Source organism: Apteryx mantelli, chromosome 8 (assembly GCF_036417845.1).
Source record: "Apteryx mantelli isolate bAptMan1 chromosome 8, bAptMan1.hap1, whole genome shotgun sequence".
Classification (NCBI taxonomy): Eukaryota; Metazoa; Chordata; class Aves; order Apterygiformes; family Apterygidae; genus Apteryx; species Apteryx mantelli.
The window spans coordinates 35,986,523-36,004,249 of record NC_089985.1 but is presented as its reverse complement, the minus strand read 5'-3'; the positions used below and the strand labels follow the sequence as shown (position 1 = coordinate 36,004,249).

The 17,727-nt window shown below is 41.0% G+C and overlaps 1 protein-coding gene across 3 annotated transcripts in view; it reads right to left on the bottom strand.

The window, feature by feature from the left end:
* ZFYVE9 (zinc finger FYVE-type containing 9) overlaps window positions 1-17,727 on the bottom strand; it is a 71,129-nt gene that overhangs the window by 18,596 nt on the left and 34,806 nt on the right. For all 3 annotated transcript variants that reach the window (XM_067301249.1, XM_067301248.1, XM_013950609.2), the window contains exons 6-13: window positions 17,143-17,319; window positions 16,638-16,807; window positions 15,740-15,863; window positions 13,834-13,956; window positions 13,162-13,317; window positions 5,223-5,447; window positions 2,831-2,913; window positions 2,009-2,113 (exon numbers count right to left, since the gene is read on the bottom strand). In XM_067301249.1, the coding sequence (XP_067157350.1) occupies window positions 2,009-2,113; window positions 2,831-2,913; window positions 5,223-5,447; window positions 13,162-13,317; window positions 13,834-13,956; window positions 15,740-15,863; window positions 16,638-16,807; window positions 17,143-17,319 (1,163 nt within the window). The remainder of the gene's footprint in view (window positions 1-2,008; window positions 2,114-2,830; window positions 2,914-5,222; window positions 5,448-13,161; window positions 13,318-13,833; window positions 13,957-15,739; window positions 15,864-16,637; window positions 16,808-17,142; window positions 17,320-17,727) is intronic.

The window sequence follows — 17,727 nt, the reverse complement described above, 5'->3', positions numbered from 1 at the left end:
CAATTATGAAATAGCTATTAGTTATTAAAATAATTATTTTGTTTATTTAAAAAGCTAATTAAATTACATCCCCCCTCCCCCAAGTGAAAACCCTACAGAGAAGGAAATTGCCGAATTATTTGTCATCTCTTAACAGCATTCACACTCTTAACTGCACATCCGCTGCCTCCTGGAGCGGATAAGCATGCACACTACACACAACACATTTATCTCTCTCTGTCTAACGTAAAACCTTAATTATAGCGTCAGGAACATTAGCCGCTGCTCACTATTGACAAATGTGCACAGGTGTAATGTTTGGGGAGGGAACTTGATTAAGATTTTGCATCAGGCAGCAGTGTATTTCATTATCTAGTTTATCATGTCATGCTCCAAAACCAAGACTTCGGCTAAGCAGCAGCCGTCTTTCTGGAGGGCAGCAGTTGCCTTTAGCTTAGTCGGAAACAACGGGACGGGGCCACTGTATTTGTACCGTGGCAATTCACTAAAAAACGACAGTCGCTTTTGCTGAGGGACTGAATAGTGTCAGACAGGTAACAGTATCACTGGAAGTTGTAGGAAAAGAAAATCATTTTGAAGAGAAAGCTATGTATTTAATAAGAAAAACTATATACTAAATATTTAATTTCTCAATTACAATCTGAACTCACCATGTATAATCCATGCATAAGATTTCAAATGAGTCTTTAACTTTCTGAGAGTTCGAATGACACTCTCTTTGCTAATTAAATACTGCTTTACAAGGGGAAAACAAGTAAAGGTCTTGTGGTTTAATTCACATTAAATCAAACCGATTTAAAAAATCTCCGATGAAAAAAATCTCTAAAATTCAACCTTTCCAACTGGATTGCATACAATAATGTTGAATAAATAACACCTTTTCTCCATTTAAAAAGCTGAACCCTTGCTTCACACCAGAAAGAATACAAGCACGATACGGAGATTTTGCTGTCCTGCCTAACACAGGAAATTCCTCAAAGTTCAGCTTAGTGCAGCGTCTAGTAAGGAACCGAGATAACACATCTGTAAACGTCGGGCACAGCTAATGCTTATTAAACTGCATCTTGCATGCCAATATCCATTTAATTCATGCACTTTCCCAGTACAATAATTTCAGATTGGGTGCAAGCGTTAGTGATCTTTTCTGGTTTCTCACAGCATCATCAAGAATTAACATACCTTACAACAGACCCTTTATCTTCTTGCTTCACCAGCGTCATGTTTTCAGACTTCACATAAGAACACCTTTTCCTTTTTTAATGCATCTCTTCACTCTCACTATTATTTTACCCAAATGCCTCCTGCAGGGAAACTCTCCCATGAGATAAAGCTGTAGTCTCGTCTGATACTAGAAGAACGTTTAAAAACACCATTTTGCCCAGGAGGTTTCCTTTGGTCACTAACTGCTCATTTGTTTCAAAATACCAAGTTGACCATTTGTCCCCTGCTCTTCAGGCAGACGGCCCACAAAATCACCACCTTCTCCCTTGCTTTCTTTCATTATTGTTCAGATCTCTGTCACTCAGCTTTGTCAACAACACTGAATCCTAACTAGTAGAAAAAAATGGTAGTTTCTCACACCAGAAATCAAATATAAATTATTAAAATTTAAATACATACACATATTTCATATAAAATAATCAGCAATCCAACAACTAAATGCTGGGAGTGTGTACACATACAACATAGATGATATCTGCTCAAGTCAGAACAGTATTTGCAATCCTCTAATATTTTCAATTATTTACACTTACACTTTATATAGAAGTAATTAAAAGCTCTGAAGAAGAAGAGAAATTATCCTTCCTTTTTAGCTAATACAAAATTCAATCATGTATCTATTTTTCCTGTGGCCACATCCTCATTCTCTCTCAAAACATGTGCATCATGCATTTATAGTCACATTTTGAGACAGTTTTCATTAGCAGCAGTAAATAAAATGAAATTCATTTAGATCACAAGTCCTCCAACCACAAAGAAACAGTAAACGTTTTATTTTTAGCATTACCTCATTGTATCTGTTGCTGGGAATTTTGATGCTGGTTTTTCTGACTTCCATATCAACCACTAAACCTTGGACCACAGGCAGCGTGTACTGGTAATTTCTAAAGTCCTAGTAATTAAAACAGTATTTTTAAAAAAGTTAGGCACAATAACCATCATTACTATGTGACCTAGTGACCACTAGTGAGCCCATTAAAATAATTGCGGTCAGTGACTGAAAGGCAGGGAGGGAGGGAACCTCAGCTTGTAACCTGTGTATCTGAAGTACGCACACACACAAAAAAGATTAGGATGTCTCTAAGTCATTTTGCTGATTTTCTTACACCAAAAATCTGTATTCTCCAGCCTTGAATGTCATTACTGTATATAAGGAAGTTTGTTCTCTGTGCTGTTACATCACCGCATAGTCATTAGTTTCTCTAGCGGTGAGATTAGATCATGCAAAGGGAATTTTCTGTACTGAAAATATCAGCAAAGTAGGAAGAGCTACTAAGTTCGTTTCAGTCGAAACTATAATCAGAGAGCTGTGACTAAACACTGCCATGACCGAGCAATTCTGAGGAAGGAACCTGAGCAATTATTGCTTTTATTTCCAGAACTAAACGTTCCCAGGTGGCCAGGTCTCGGATGTTGATTTGGGCCCATTTTTACAATTTACCACACTGTCAAAAGTTGATATCCGGTATCAGTAATAGCAGATCATCCACCCAAATGCCCGCTATTTCCTCTTGTCGTGTTTTAAGCGTGCCAGCTACTATGTGCAAGAGCGCAGTTCTCCCCCCGCTGATCCATGCACACCGACGGAACGTGCAACCTCGGCACTTACTGCAAGCAGGTTCATAATGGTGTGTCCAGTCTCTCCAAACAACGGCTTACGAAATCTGACACTGAAAAGCGGGCAGGGGTAAACTAGGGAAAACAGGACAAAAAAAAAAGTCAGATTCAAATTTGCCTACTGAGAGATGCTGCAAAACCAAACAATCTTCTCGGGTGACTATGGCAAGCAGCAGCAAAAGAAGAGGTTTGGAGGGAAGACCAGAGTTAAAAAGCAGAAGGGAGGAATGGTGTGGCATTAGAATAACGTGCCTTCCATGTGTGCTATGCCTCCCTGCCCATCACGCCGGCAGCAGTGAGAAGAATTACGTGGAATGCATACAAGTACCAAACTGTAGGTTTACACGCAGCAATTTGGACGATGACTGCAAAGATGACCTGCCTAAATGCCTTTCTCAAGGTACTTCATGGAAATGACTTCTCCGTTTCTATGACCATCCCGCAGCCCCCTGCTATAGCATCACAAGCCTTTAGATTCTACAGTTGACATGTGTGACATACGGAAGTGACAATACCAAAATTATTTCATTTTCTGTTTCCACAGTTCTTGAAAATGTGGCAAATTCTCTACCGGAGTATGTCAAAAAGAATTAAGACGACATTTACAGTATGTCAATGGTGCAAAATTTCCGCATTCCTTAGCTGACTTGGCCAGACTGATAAAACATCTATGATGCCGTTCAGTATGTGCTGTATGGATCTGGCTACATTCCATTATGTTGCGGTAGAAGCCCTAACTGAGCTTGCAACATGACTCATGCAGTAACGTATAACGCCAAGGCTTTCTAAGCAGGTGTCTGGAGGAAGGTTCCTTAGCTATCCTCAAGCGCCCACCTAGCCTGGTTTCCAAAACGCTGCACATCTTCACAGTTCCCACTGTAGTCAGAAGGAGCCGCAAAATGTTCAGCAGGTCAGAGTAACATCACCAGGATTTCCTGACGGCAACGCGCTCAGCTCTGCACACCGACGCGTGTGGAAAGCGTCACAGCTCCTACGCACACCCCACCCAGCTGACCAACTCGTGCGCCATTTCCCAACGCACCAAGAAGCGCCAGATTTCACAACAGCTCAGCTGCGCCCAGAGGCGCTCGACTCCTGCACTCAAACGGGACGGTTGATCTGCAGAAGCTCAGCAGCCATTTTCTGGACATCCAGCAGCCCAGAGTGACTCCTGCAACTGATCTGCTGCACATCCAGCAGTACTGGACAAACCAGCCAAAATCTGCCAGTTCCACCCAGAAAAGAGGATGCATCTGGGGAAGGCTGGCACACAAAAGCAGCCCCTACCTGGAGGGGACGGAGGAAGCGATCTGCAGTCACAGGACAAGTGAATATGCCCAAATCCAGCTCACGGCCATAGAAGAGACTCAAGCCTCAGCTTCCTAACAAACCCAGAGTAGGTACTTCCAGCTATGAATATCAAAGCATTTGTTTCTGTGCTAAAAACAGATGTCGCATCCTAAATATGAGCATCTTTGTTTGTTTTTTTAAATGCTGACAGGAATAAATACACTACTTAAAAACCTCACAGATGCATGCAAAAACATCGACACCTTTAACACTAATGTTTGTTTAGTCAAGTTTAATCTACAGTTCTCATCCTCAGAAAGCAAGTTTTGAAGATTTTTTTTCCTCTCTTGTAACATATATATTTTATGAAAATTTTCCAAATGATGTCCCCTACATGTCACAAGTTAAACTTACAAATCACTGTAAGGCATATCCTAAAGCTTATTTCATTAAATCTACAGAAAGACTGGTAAGTGCATGTGAAAAAATGACAACAGACCATTTTCACAATAACACAGCTTTACCAGACCAGTCAAGTAAGGCAGCAAACGAGCAATACAGCAAACTTCTGACCCGTCATGGTGGACACACTTACAATAATCTCTCTTTGAACCAGTGATGGCTAGTGTCTTTTGAAAAAGATTTTATCCTAACTTCATGCTAATGTTATGCTAACGACTAATATTCACTTCAGCTGACGCTCTTCCATTTCACCATGGAAAGAGCTTAACATCTCAAAGCTGTCATTTGTCCTAAACACAGCAGCTAAGTCAGACTTGTTCAGCGCATTGCTCTATTTCGGGTCATTAAGTGAGCAACGAACAGTTGCTCAGAACTAGATTTGCCTCCATGAAAATCTGCCTGCTCAGCTAGTGCAGGTGTTGTAAAGAGGCGGTAGGTCATGTCACAACCTCAGGACTGCTGTGCTGTCAGTTGGATGCAGTGTGGGTATGAAGCACCAGCAACAACAGTTTTTACCTGCCTGTTTAAGTTCATATGGCTTTGAAAGGTAACAGTTCAGGGTTGGGTGTTCTCTAAACCAGAATCTAGTCTCCTGTAGAAATTATCACAGCTAAAAGAACTACAATACTTACGTCTGTATTCGGCTCCAAGTCTCAACATCAACCGGATGGGGAACACTTTAGCCCAGGGTGTCTCCCATTTCTGGATGAGGATGCCAAACAAGTAGGGTGGGGTTGGGAGCACCAGGTCCTGCAGGGACTGATACGTAGCCGCAACGTACAAGAAGCCCCCATGTTCTTTACTTCCGAGGAAGCTCTGGCTGAAAAAGGAGTGTCCCAGGTTGCCCACAACGTTACCTAGGAACAAAAATGCTTATTATTTCACGAGATTGAGAGCTATATCAAGAATTTAAAGAGTTTTTCAGAAGAGAGAAAAAAAATCATATTAAACATATTTTGCTTCCTGAAGCTAAGTTCTCATTAATGCCCATTAATCACACAACAAAGATTTGCTACCTGTGGGGGTTCAGGCTACCGCTTGTGCAAAGCTACATAGTCTATTATGGAATAGCTGCTTTAAACTAGAGTCACCAAAGCCATGGTATCTGCACTTGATCCACCTTTGGTGATACTTGTACTATCACTGTTAAGAAGTCAGATTTTCAGGCACATGCGCAAATACCTTCATTTCTGCACCTGACTGACTTTGAGTCATGCTTACAAGCATATTGGGACAGTACCTACGGTCACAGACCCACCACCTCTCCTTTTTTCCTCCGTTTTCCTAGCTGTACATGCATATAGGGAAATGCACTGCAAATTACATGCAATGCCTCCTCCTTTCTCTTCAAGGAAAAGAGCTCAAGGAGAGGCGTGTACAAATGCACCCGGTCAAACGATTAATGCCCATGGGTTGTCCTTCCTTTTACGCAAACCACTGGAGCGCCTGCCCAGACATATTAAAGATCTGGGACATTTGAGAAATTACACAAAAGAGTGTTTATTTAATTAGTATCCTTTATGTAAAATGCAACTGGGAAAGACACAGGGGAGAAATACCACTAAATCTTACTCAATTTTTATTCTTTGATGCTCTTAATTTCCAGAAATTTTTATGCTGAAATGCCTGAATGAATCTGCATGTTGATTAGATTATTATAGCATCCAATGCAGCACTTAACACTGGAGCAAAGAACCATGGTGTGATTCCTTTTATCTAATGTTAACAACAGCATGCAAATAACGTACAAAACAGCTGATCACTATTCTCCATAGGAAGACGTGAATATTAATAGCGCTGATTTGCTCTCAAAGAGAAACAAGCCATCTCGGAGAGAACAGTGTGGCTGATCACACCACTCACGAGCAGTCGCTCGCGTTCGAGGCATCCACACAGACCTCCAGGGCTTCTGCCGCAGCGCCAGGGCTTCCCCTCCTGCGGCACCGAGCTGACCCCGGGGACCTGCTGCTGCCCACGCTCCTACGCCTAAATGCTCCCTTCTCTCTTTGCAGAGTGTAGAGGACACCGGAGAAGCCGACGCTCCTCACTAGCAGTAACTGCCTCTCAGTTTCTCTCACAGTCATCATCCACGATCCAAAGAGAGACTGCTGAGTAGGAGTTTCTGCTCTCTCTCCACCAACTCGTAACGCAATGTTTGTAAAAAAAAAAAAACAACTAACTCAAGGCAGAGAAAAAGAAATGCTGTGCCCCTTCTTCCTCACCACGCACACACACACGAGCATTAGGTCTTAAGTAAGTAAAAAACACAAGTCACAGAAATGCAATTATAATGACATCCTCAGTAATCCAAATATGATCTTCAAATTAAACCTTCTCAGTTTTATACTGCAAAATAGCCTAAAAATCATACCCGAGCATTTACAAACACAGGAAAATATAACAAGTACCATGTTGGCCAGCAAAGGAAAGGTTAACCAAGCAGAGAGGTTTGTTTGGTTTGAGGGGGAGGGTGTCAAGTCTGTCCCTTAAACTGATCCCGTGTGAAAGTCTCAGGTCATAGCAACTCTCCCTGAAGCCAGCGCCGGCATGAGAATACCACTGCTGCTGGCAGGTCTGTAGAGAAAAGGCTCCTTTTATACCTCCAAATACCGAATAAGAGCAGGATTTTCCAAACTATTCAAATTTGCGGGCACCTTAGTTGGATTCTTTCTGCTGTGCCCACAAGGTGCTGCACAAACCAAACTCTCAAGTTCTCCGATAGAAGACAACGGGGTTCAGTGGCCCCGGCCCCCCGTGGCAGGTGAGGCTGCCTCGTGGTTTGTGGCCGCCCTGCAAAGCTGAGCTGTAGTTTTACACGTACACGCAGGCCAGAGCTGGCACCACCAGCCCGGAGCTAATTCCAGAATTCTCAGCGCCTACAACTTCTGTAAACGCTCAGCGGATGAAAAGTAGCCGTTCCTCAAACTGAAGGACTAACAGAGCCTCATCAAAGGTTGTCAGCTGCTGAGAAGCGTTGCTCCTGCCCAGCTGCAAAGCGTTTCTCTGTCAGCCTGTGCCGTATCACTGGTGCCTGCTCAGTGAATACGCTGCTAATGCAGCAGCCCAGGCATCCCTCCAGCGAGTGCAAACCAATGCAGTAATTGGTGTTCGGGAAAGATTTTCTCTGATCTAAAATAGCTGCTGGCATCCTTCTGTCTCAACTCTGCTCGTTTCCAGTTCCCACCCACCCCCAATAATCTCCTCTTCTTCATTTATACTTCCTTTCTCCCTTCCCATCTGCTATTATCCAAACAGAAACTACAGACTGGATGGTAAAATTACCTGGTAAGGTTCTTGGTTCCAACACCATGACCATAACAGTCTTTTCTAACCTTAAAATGTATAAACTGTTGAACAGAACCTAATTCTGTACCCTTACGTAGTTTTTGTGTGAAAGAGGCGAGGCAAAACTAAGCTGTACAAAACTGTATGGTTTGGTGACGTGAAGCACTGCCCACTGCCATGACAAAGCAAGCAAACATTTCCACTGGTGACTGGTGCCAAGTGCTGCAGCAGAAGGGGACGACTACTCATTTTCCCCGTTTCAGGAGATGGAGCTTCAAGGCTCACATGCTTGGGCTGCCTTAACAAGAAATTCTTCAGCCAACAGAAACATGAAAAAACCCTCAAGAGAGGAATCTGCAACTCAGCTATTCAGCACTTTGCTACCATCAGCCACGGCTTTATAGGTTGCTCCTTTTGACACGAGCAGCTGCTGCAGTGCAGGCTCCAAAAGGTTTCCACTAAGAGGACAAACGTTTGGGATTAGATAATTGTGCTGCAACTCTGTTTATAAGAACATGCAGCCTCCTGCTTTGTGGAGAGCATGGGAAGAATCAAAGCAGCATTTTCCTACCCACCTCTCTAGAGCCCTTTTCAACCAGCAAGCCAAGGTCAAAAAGCCTTTTGGGGCTTCTCCCACAAATATCTGACCAGGGTTGTCAGCCTTTCCTGTCTGTCCTGTTCCAACTAATAAGTTACTGAACATTCATATTTCTGAGCGAACTTCCATACACATTTTATTTGTGTTGACACAAGTACTTTAATTTGCCATACAGCTACTTTAATAAATATTGCCAACTCAACAAGGTGAAACCCAGCCCCCTGCATTGCTGCGGGTTTTAAGCACAGAACAGTATTTCGGAAGCCTGTAGAGAAAGTGCAGCTGTCAGAAGAACTCAAAAAACCTACCCTTCTCAAAGGCATGTAATTTAGTTTGCAAAATATCACAGCTTCCTTTCTAAAGGAGATAAACTTGGAGTAATCCTGGAGTGAACAGAAAGGTGCCTTTCCTTATATTAAATTCTAGCACCTAACATTAGACAATCAATATTACTATTTAGAAAGTGCCATAAGTGTGTATGATGCATCTAAAGCAGCTTTGCAGGAAGTCAGTATCTATTCTGTTCTCAATTATACTGGATTACCCTTGACCTTAAATCCAAAGCAGCTCTGTAAAGTCCTTCAGAAAAATCACGCTTGTGTCCACTGACGTGACTTTCTCTTCAGTCAGGATCCATCCTATTTTGAATTCTTCACTTAGGCATCTTCCTCTGTTGAACAATATACTTTGCCTAGCAGTTTGGCAATCCTTTCTGGACTCACATAAAACATTTCATACCAGGAAAGCTAAAGTAAAAAGATTTTTGCATTTACTTCTTGCCTTCAGTACGTGATGAAGCCAGAAGCAGTGAGGTTACATTCCTGATATGTGCCCCATATAATTTGGTTAATGCCAGGTCAACAGGCTGGTTTCAGCATCCGGTCTCAGGGAAAGCCTATGTGCGTAGCGTGGGAGAGCGGGAGCTGCATCCGTCAGGCCTCATTCCACGGTCACCAGTAACAACCTAGAACTGCCGAGCACCGAACACCTTGCCAGCGTCCTGCAAACCCGAGCACCCCAGGTCCCCAGCAGCAGATCCAAAGCAGTATTTACCTGGGGACAATCTTGCCAGCTGGATTTTCTTCAAGGGCAAAAAAGCACATGTTCTTTGGAAAAGCAACACAAACCCAGTCACTACCACACCAAGGGCCACAGAGACACAGAAGAGACAAGGCCATGGATGTAACATACTGGCACAACACGTTTGTCAGCCGTTTATTGAAGCACGTCAGTAATTCGGAAAGAACTTACTCATATTGACAAGGGACACGATGCTTCGCTTACCAGCAACGTGAGTAGCAGTTATCAGCATCCAAGACTTCCTCAAACTACATTGGGGCGGCCTTCCAACCCCTCCCACCTTGTGTCCATCTTTTCATGAGACACTTGCAAGGGTGCACTATTTACTCAGCCTGTTCTCAGTTCAGAACATCTACATGGACTTCTTTATAGATCCACTCTGTATTAGCTACAAGCTTATTTAATTAAAACCAGACTATGTAAAAAATACACTAAAAGTACAATTGAGATCGATCTATCCTCATCCAGAACAACCCCAAAAATATGGAGATGATAAACCCATTTCAAGAGTTGCCAGATTTGCATTTTTATTACAAAAGTAGCAATAGCATTGATTATATTCCATCAAAGAAAAGTTGATGCACTACGGCATATCTAGCAGCTCTGCATTAACACACTCAACTGCTTCCAAGTACCCGTTCAGATGGGCACAAGTTCTCACTTTTCCATTCACTGGATCTCTTGCCAGGCTTATAGCCAGACACCGATAATCATGGGATTACTACTACAACAGAAACCACTAGCTCTCAATTTCAAAACAAAGCAACACAACAGGGATCTTGATGACAAAGGGGCCACAGGAAAAATAAAGCAAGGGAAACAGAACAACAATTAATACTTGCCTTAATTAACAACTTTGCGATTTATGATACCTCACATGCATACAACCTGTAGTGAAAAATCTCCTTTTTCCTTCAAAATCCCTTCATTGTTTTACAATTATAAAGTCCTAACACCAGACCACAGCTTGAGTTTGAAGACTTTCCACGAAAAGAAAATGAATGAAGGTCTGGAGCAGTGCTGCAACAGACCGAAATCTTATCCGTGCTGAAATAGGAGATGAATCCGAAGGACAACTTGGGCTCTGCCGCCCCTGCTTGCTCGTGCCCGAAGCGCGTTCTGCGAAGGGCTGAGCGCGACGCTCAGCGCAGAGGCCAGGACTGCCCTTGGGTAACAAGTCAACCTCTGAGGAGAGCACAGCGGGGAAGAGGCACAAGGACGTACAGGTTTTGGCTTCTAGGCTCCAATGTAGAATCCAAAATTGAGCATGAAAAGCTAGTAAATAAATGGCTCATGGGGGGAAAAAAAAAAAAACGCTACAGATTTGGGCTTTAATTAAATAAAAGGGGGGGCTATATTTTTCAGTTAAAAACAAACATAACAAAACCAAACTCTTTCCAAGACAAGATCGACATCACTGTATGCAATTCTTGTTTTCAGTCCAATAAAGAATACTATATATGTCTTTTTATTTTATGACTGTTTTTAAGAAAACATTTACTCTAGGAGATAAATAAAAAACACCCACAAAATTTATTTCAGTTTCCTGACTGCAAAATAAATTCAAATCAATCTATTATATAATAAAAAAATGACACTGTGAGGCAGGGTTTCAAATAGCCCCTGATTTCTACAGGGACTTCTCATTTTCTCTAAATCTCTACCATCTAATCTCCAGAAGCAGCGCAGTACCTCCAAAACGAACAAATTTGGAAGCGTGAAAGCATCTACACCAGCACACAAACTGCTAACCACTTCCAAGGGATTACAGCCTCCAAACTGAAACCCCTGCAGCACCATAGCCTGTCTCTCTGGCTGAATAATGTTGAAAAGAGCCAGAGCTGCAAATATGCTAATATATACTTCTCCCTCTCATACACGCATGACTTGGAAAGAAAGAAGGATGGGTATTGACAGGCGGCATCACAGAATGTTATGGGAATCTATCTAGGTGCTATGTTCTACGATAGCTTCAGTGCTGCTTGATATTATATCATATAGCGACTCAAGGTGAGCATTTGTTTCTGCTACATGTCTGAAATACGACATAGAGCAAACACTATCAAAAGGACGTTAAAAGAGCGGAATTCTTAAACACTGAAGTTTGGTTTCTGATTAAAAATTGCACAATAGCAAGCAGCTCTTTGCACCATTGCAATTGTAGGATATCAAATTACTACCACTAGAGCACTAAAAAAAGAATTCCAAATACATTATGTAGGAGATATAAATTATGTATTTCTGAAGTGTAATTATATAGAGCTTCATTGCAATATACACAACTGGAATTATATTTGTGCATACATATATATATATATATGTGGGTTTTTTTCTTCATATCTATCTCCCTCTGAATACCATCATAATTAGAAGATAAGGCATTGCAAATTAAGTGAGGCTTGGAAATGCATTTGCTTCCACTGTATATGAACTGCATTATGAAATATGATAATAGCATATTTGGAACCTGGCGACCTCTCTGGACAAGCTGACCTTTGTTGTATCAAAACATTTTATGAGACAAAAATCTTTGTAATTATTTCATTAAACAGTTGGATTTAGTCACTGCAAAGGCACTGTGAATGATTACTCAGAACCCTTTGTATATGTATTTTCAGTGTACAGCCCTGCACTGCACACGAGGCTACTTCACCTTTGGAAAATTAGCTTTTATTTTCTAACCAATGGAACCAAGTACTTCTGTTTTTTCTTACCATGAAACGTTTTTTGAATTCTAAGGTTCAACAATAGTTAAAAGTGGCAGCCCATTTACCCAGCAAATGTAAAATGTATAAAGGTTTACACAGTACAGTCTTGTGACTGAGATACTAAAATCCAATATTCTGGGATAATTACTGCAACACCTACAATTCACTCCAGGCATATGTATATATGTATGTATAAAAAAGTATATATATATATATTACTTTACAGCATAAACATCATCTCCATCATGTGGCAACAGACATATACTATAGGAATCAGACTTTTGAACTACCTGGTTTCGGGATACTGAACATTGTATCCACAATGATTCTCTAAATTTTCTTTCTGAATCTTTAGAAAAGCTACCCTTCCTTCAAATGGAAAAAAAAAAAGTAGAAATAACGTTAGTAGAGTACCTATAGGCCCTGCTGAGCATCCTACTACACTTGCCACTAAAGGAAGCGGAGCACTCATTTCAGATATGCGTTACCCTCGTTGAAATTTTAAGCCCCATGCGGGGCAGAGGTAGCCAGAGCAGATATTAAGCAATTGCTGCTCAACACAAAGGTTGTCACAGAGACAGTTCGCCTGCTCCATTGCTATAATAATCTACGCAGGGCCTTTACACGTCAAACTTACTGTGTGCTGGCACCCAGAGGAAGGCTGGAAGATCTTTAGAGCAGCTCCCCATGTTACCAACACCTCACTAGTACTTTTATTTGTAGTGGTAGTAGATAGTGCAGGTAGTAATCACCAATAAAAACTCAGTCCCCTGTCAGCTTTGATCTTTATTCTCTTTCTATAATCTTTTAAACAAGAGTAGCCATTTTTTAAATGATAGAAATGTGTCCGATCCAGTACTATCATCCATCCAACCCAATCTTAACAGAAAGCATTCCTACCTGCTAAGGCATCCCGATAAAGTTGCACAAAATGGTTGAAGATATCCTTGGGCAAACACTTTTCATCCGGCAAACACTGCAAGAGAATGACTATCTCCGACTGCCCCACCGCATGCATCCCTTTCGTAGTGAAACACCAGCACTTCCTGTTCACATCTGCAGAGAGGAAACCGTGGATCAAAACACACAATCAGAATTTCACAGAACACGCCTAAATTTCACTACAGAAAGAGAGCTGTTGCAAGAATCGATTTTACAGCATGCATGGGTCTGATATCTGTCACACAGACAAACTACATTCTAAATCTGCTACCTTACAAGCAAGCACGTCCGAAACAAAAGCAGCTCAACAACTCTGGGTTTGCAGAGTTAAGCAGCCAGAGGAAGAATGAGTGATAAAATAGCTTGCCGTATTCAGACAGGAGATAGAGCCTCAATTTTTGAGACCAGTCTCAAAAATAGTTTATATTTCCTATACAAAATTATCTGTATCAATGCCTAAAGCACTGCAAAAAGAGTTTTTATAATATAAGTTAACATGGCTAAGTTTTAAGTCCATGCACATTTTCAGAGACTATCCTACCAAATAAAAATGCTGTCGTTCCTAGGAATAATATGCATATAATTTCCCCCACACACACATCCAAAGCCTTATTTAATAAAAGAACTTACAATTTACGATTTTTACCATAGACAGCAAATTAGCGTTTAGAACAAATACAAGAGGGTCAGGGCCACCATCCTCCAGCTGCTGCATAACAGAGATCTGCGAAGGTCTCTCTTCTACCGCATAGTCTATAAAAGAAACAAGTAAACACGAAGTGAAGGCATTAACCCATCGGTACAGTACTCTGTATTATAATCAGTTAAGCCTGGCTCTGATGCATTTTGCTTGACCTTTTAAAAAACTTTATTTAAAGTATTGTTGGTTTGATTGTTTGTTTCTTAGGTATATTCAAACTTTAATAGTATTTATGTGCATAACCCCTGTACACTCTTTCCTTTAGGAAAGAGTAGTTTGTTTTATAAATCATCTTTTTTTTTTTTTTAAATCTATTGGAGGAGAAAACAGAAATCAAATCAAAATGTGTCATAGTTTCAACTGAAATCCCAAATGATAATGAAGCCAGTCATTTATATCACAGTAAAGCATAGCAGCATCAGCCCTGGACTACAAACACGGCACACGGTCCATACCTACAACACAGAACGTGCACTTGCAGTGCGTTAACTAATAGGAAGGTAACAAAGGGGGGAACATTATATAAAACAGCATTTTTAAAAGATCATAGAAGGTCTAAATCCCACGTAAAATGGATCCCAACAGAAGACTCAGAAAATGCCTGTAGTTTCAATCTATGATTAGCTCCATATGACTAGAAAAAGTAAATTTTTCATCCATTTGAGTGATGATAATCTATTTTGCATTTAAGCTTTAACAAAAAAGTAGGTACACTGATGAAAACAGATTTTGAAAGAAATATATTAACTTTCCTGCTATAATTATCTAGAAAGAAAGGTAATTTCAGTTTCTAATGTGAAAAATGTTGTTGGAATGTTTTTAAATAGAATTACAATATTGGAAGTAAAATGTTGCAAGGAGAATCCAGTATGTGACAGCACATGAAACAAAACCAACTCAGCATATAAAATAAGATTTACATGAAGTTATCTATATAAAACTGCTGCACTTGTAAGATGTGGGTTGTGTGGAGAAAAGTATACTGTAGTTTAAGTAGTTCACTCCTTGTTTCTTTTTTGCGGAAGAGACTGAATAATTAGGCACCCACATGAACAGTTAACACAGAATGGAACAGATTTGTTTTGAAATGAAATGCTGCTTGCATATTTGTTTTTGCCAGTACCCTGCAATAAAAGGTTACTTCCTGCTTAACATCAGAAATACATTCTGCTAGCAAAAAATTTTCTATAGAAATAGAAAACTCAAAGACGAAATATAAGGTAATCCCAGGAATGCATTAAAGGATGTCATGAATCAGATTGAGGAAAGCAACTGTCAGAGAAAGAAAAAAAAAACAACATATTTTAGTTTTTTAAAATTTAGTTTTTCTTCTTCTGAATCCTCCTCCATTTGGATACTCTGGGAGTGGACACCACAGTTACTAAAAGCTTCACTGCAGGCCAAGCTGTGTAATGGTGCCATCAAATTCAGTGCTCTGGGATGCCTCAGATAGAGTGAACGTTCCAAGAGCTTTCCTCAAAGGGAAACATGAATATTCATATGGCTAATTAAAATGTATCTCTGTGTGGAACATTCCCCACAGTCCAATTAGGGAAAAAAAATAGCACTTATTTCTGGACTGAGGTTAATTTTCTTTCTGCTTTGTGTTTTACCTTTTACAGTAATTTCATTGCCAGAACGGGGCTCTTCCTGGACACTAAGAAGGATCAGTCATGCAAATGAATGTCATGACATTCAACCACATGAGTACTTATTGTGAATTTCTTCAGCTCTTCAGCATATTGCCAGCATCTTATTTTTAAAATAAACGTAGTAACTTAAGGGGTTAACTGCAACTGGTAAGCATCAAAGCTAGCTGCCACGTTTTCCTCTCACCTCCTTTTACTCCAGTGGAGATGAGAATTGGAGGAAGCCCATCTTCGGGAATTAGATTCATTGCACTGCCAACAGGACTGCCAACCTGAGTTATACTTCCCGAGAACACCGCAGTGTTATCAGTCTACAAGAAGCAAACAATAAGAAAGGACAACATTACAAAAGTAATAATCATAAAAATATAAGAGGTGGCTGACTAGATTGCTAGATGTAAGTGAAGGAGTTTTGTCTCTCCTAGAGAATCAGAAGTACCAAGTAACTTGGCTCTTTAAAAATAGATGATGATGATGATGACTACTGTGCGTGAACTATAATAAAAAGCCTACTTAGTCAGAGACTGCATCTCCTTTCTCTACCACCACACGTACCCATTTCCTTACAAAATGTAGAGAGCACCTATGCTTGTCTGACCTTTTGCAAAGTCTCAATTCTCATACGGAGCATACTGCTTTTAAAACCGTTAGATTATAGCTGTATTTTCCTGCATAAATCTTTTTAGGGGAAAAGGTGGCAAACAAAATATTCTTCTGCTTAATACTGTGACAATCTTACTGTTTCAAACACCGTACTGACCTTGACTCAGCTTTTTTAAAACATGCATTACACAAACATCCTTCACACACGAGCTGTACAGCCTAAAACTCTGAAGCCACCTAGCACACGGACCTCAAACATTGCTCAGTGCTCTGCCATACAATAGCTCGTTTCAGTCCAAAACATGCTTGTTTCCACACTCTGCAAACACTGAAGCGAGGGCACTTGCTATACAACACACTAAAACAGGCCTCAACAGGTTTCCCAGATTAGTCTTACTGCAGTCACCAGAGAGGCTAATACGCTATTCATGACCAGAGCAAGTAGGGTGTTTTGAGCACTGAATAGCACAATGCTTCCTTACCTCTGCTGATAAGGTGTTGTTCGTCACGGGCTTCGTTGGATCATGTGACACTGCCAAGGTTCCCGTGGAAGCTGTCCCAGCCACCGTCAGTTTTGCTGCATCGGCAACTTCTCCATTGGGTAATATCCCATCGGCAAACCAAACACGCCTTTGTTCCCTAGGCTGAGCCACTGAGAGAGAAAAATATCGGATTTAACATCTCACAGCAACATTGACTGGAAAATGTGAGTACAGAAAAGCAAAAAAATTAATATAGAGAGAAATGTGGGCTGGAAAGGACTTGCGACATCCTCTAGTCCATTGCCTGCGGCAGCATCATGTGTAACCTAAGACAAACATCTGCTGAGAATAGTTTACTTGTCCTTAAAAACCTGACCTCCTACTGAGAGCAGGAATATTGCAACCGGCACTAGCTAGAGTATTTGGAAAGGATGAAGTGCAGGTATTCTTACCAACTTTGTACTACAGCTAAATTGAAAGAAAAAAAGAATAGAAGCATTCTTACCTTCTGCTCCAGGATGCTTTAAAACTCCCACAGGTACCATGACAGTGGGAGGCGGAGAGCTCAGGGCGCCTGAGGCCTGAGCCTGCTGCAAAGGAGGGATAGTAGAACAGTATTCAGCAGGATTGTTAGGGTTAGGGCTCTGGCTTGAGGCACTCATCATGTTCTCCCAGGCTTGAGCTAAAGCAAACAAAGAACAAGCAACATGAGCACAGACAAATGTACCCAGCACTCCATAAAACTGTGTTAAGTTCTCAGCTATGGTAGCTCTGAGCTCTGCCGCCTTCCAAGAGCCATCTCTCTTTCTTTATTTAAAAGGCCAGGAAACTTTTAAAGAACAAAATGCAGAGAGAAAACGCACGGAGAAAGAGCACTGATGCTATGCAACAGAAGCATCACCCCATATTGAAATATTTTCTGAAATTGGTAACAGTGAACTTTGACCTGAATGGTGCTTAGTTCCTCATCCCTCATTTTGTTTCCTCTTCAAAGATTTAATTTAAAACGCTCAATTCGTATATGTTTACCACCACCGCATTCCAAAAGAGCCTACCGATGAACACTTCAGTTCCTATTGTGAATGTTTTA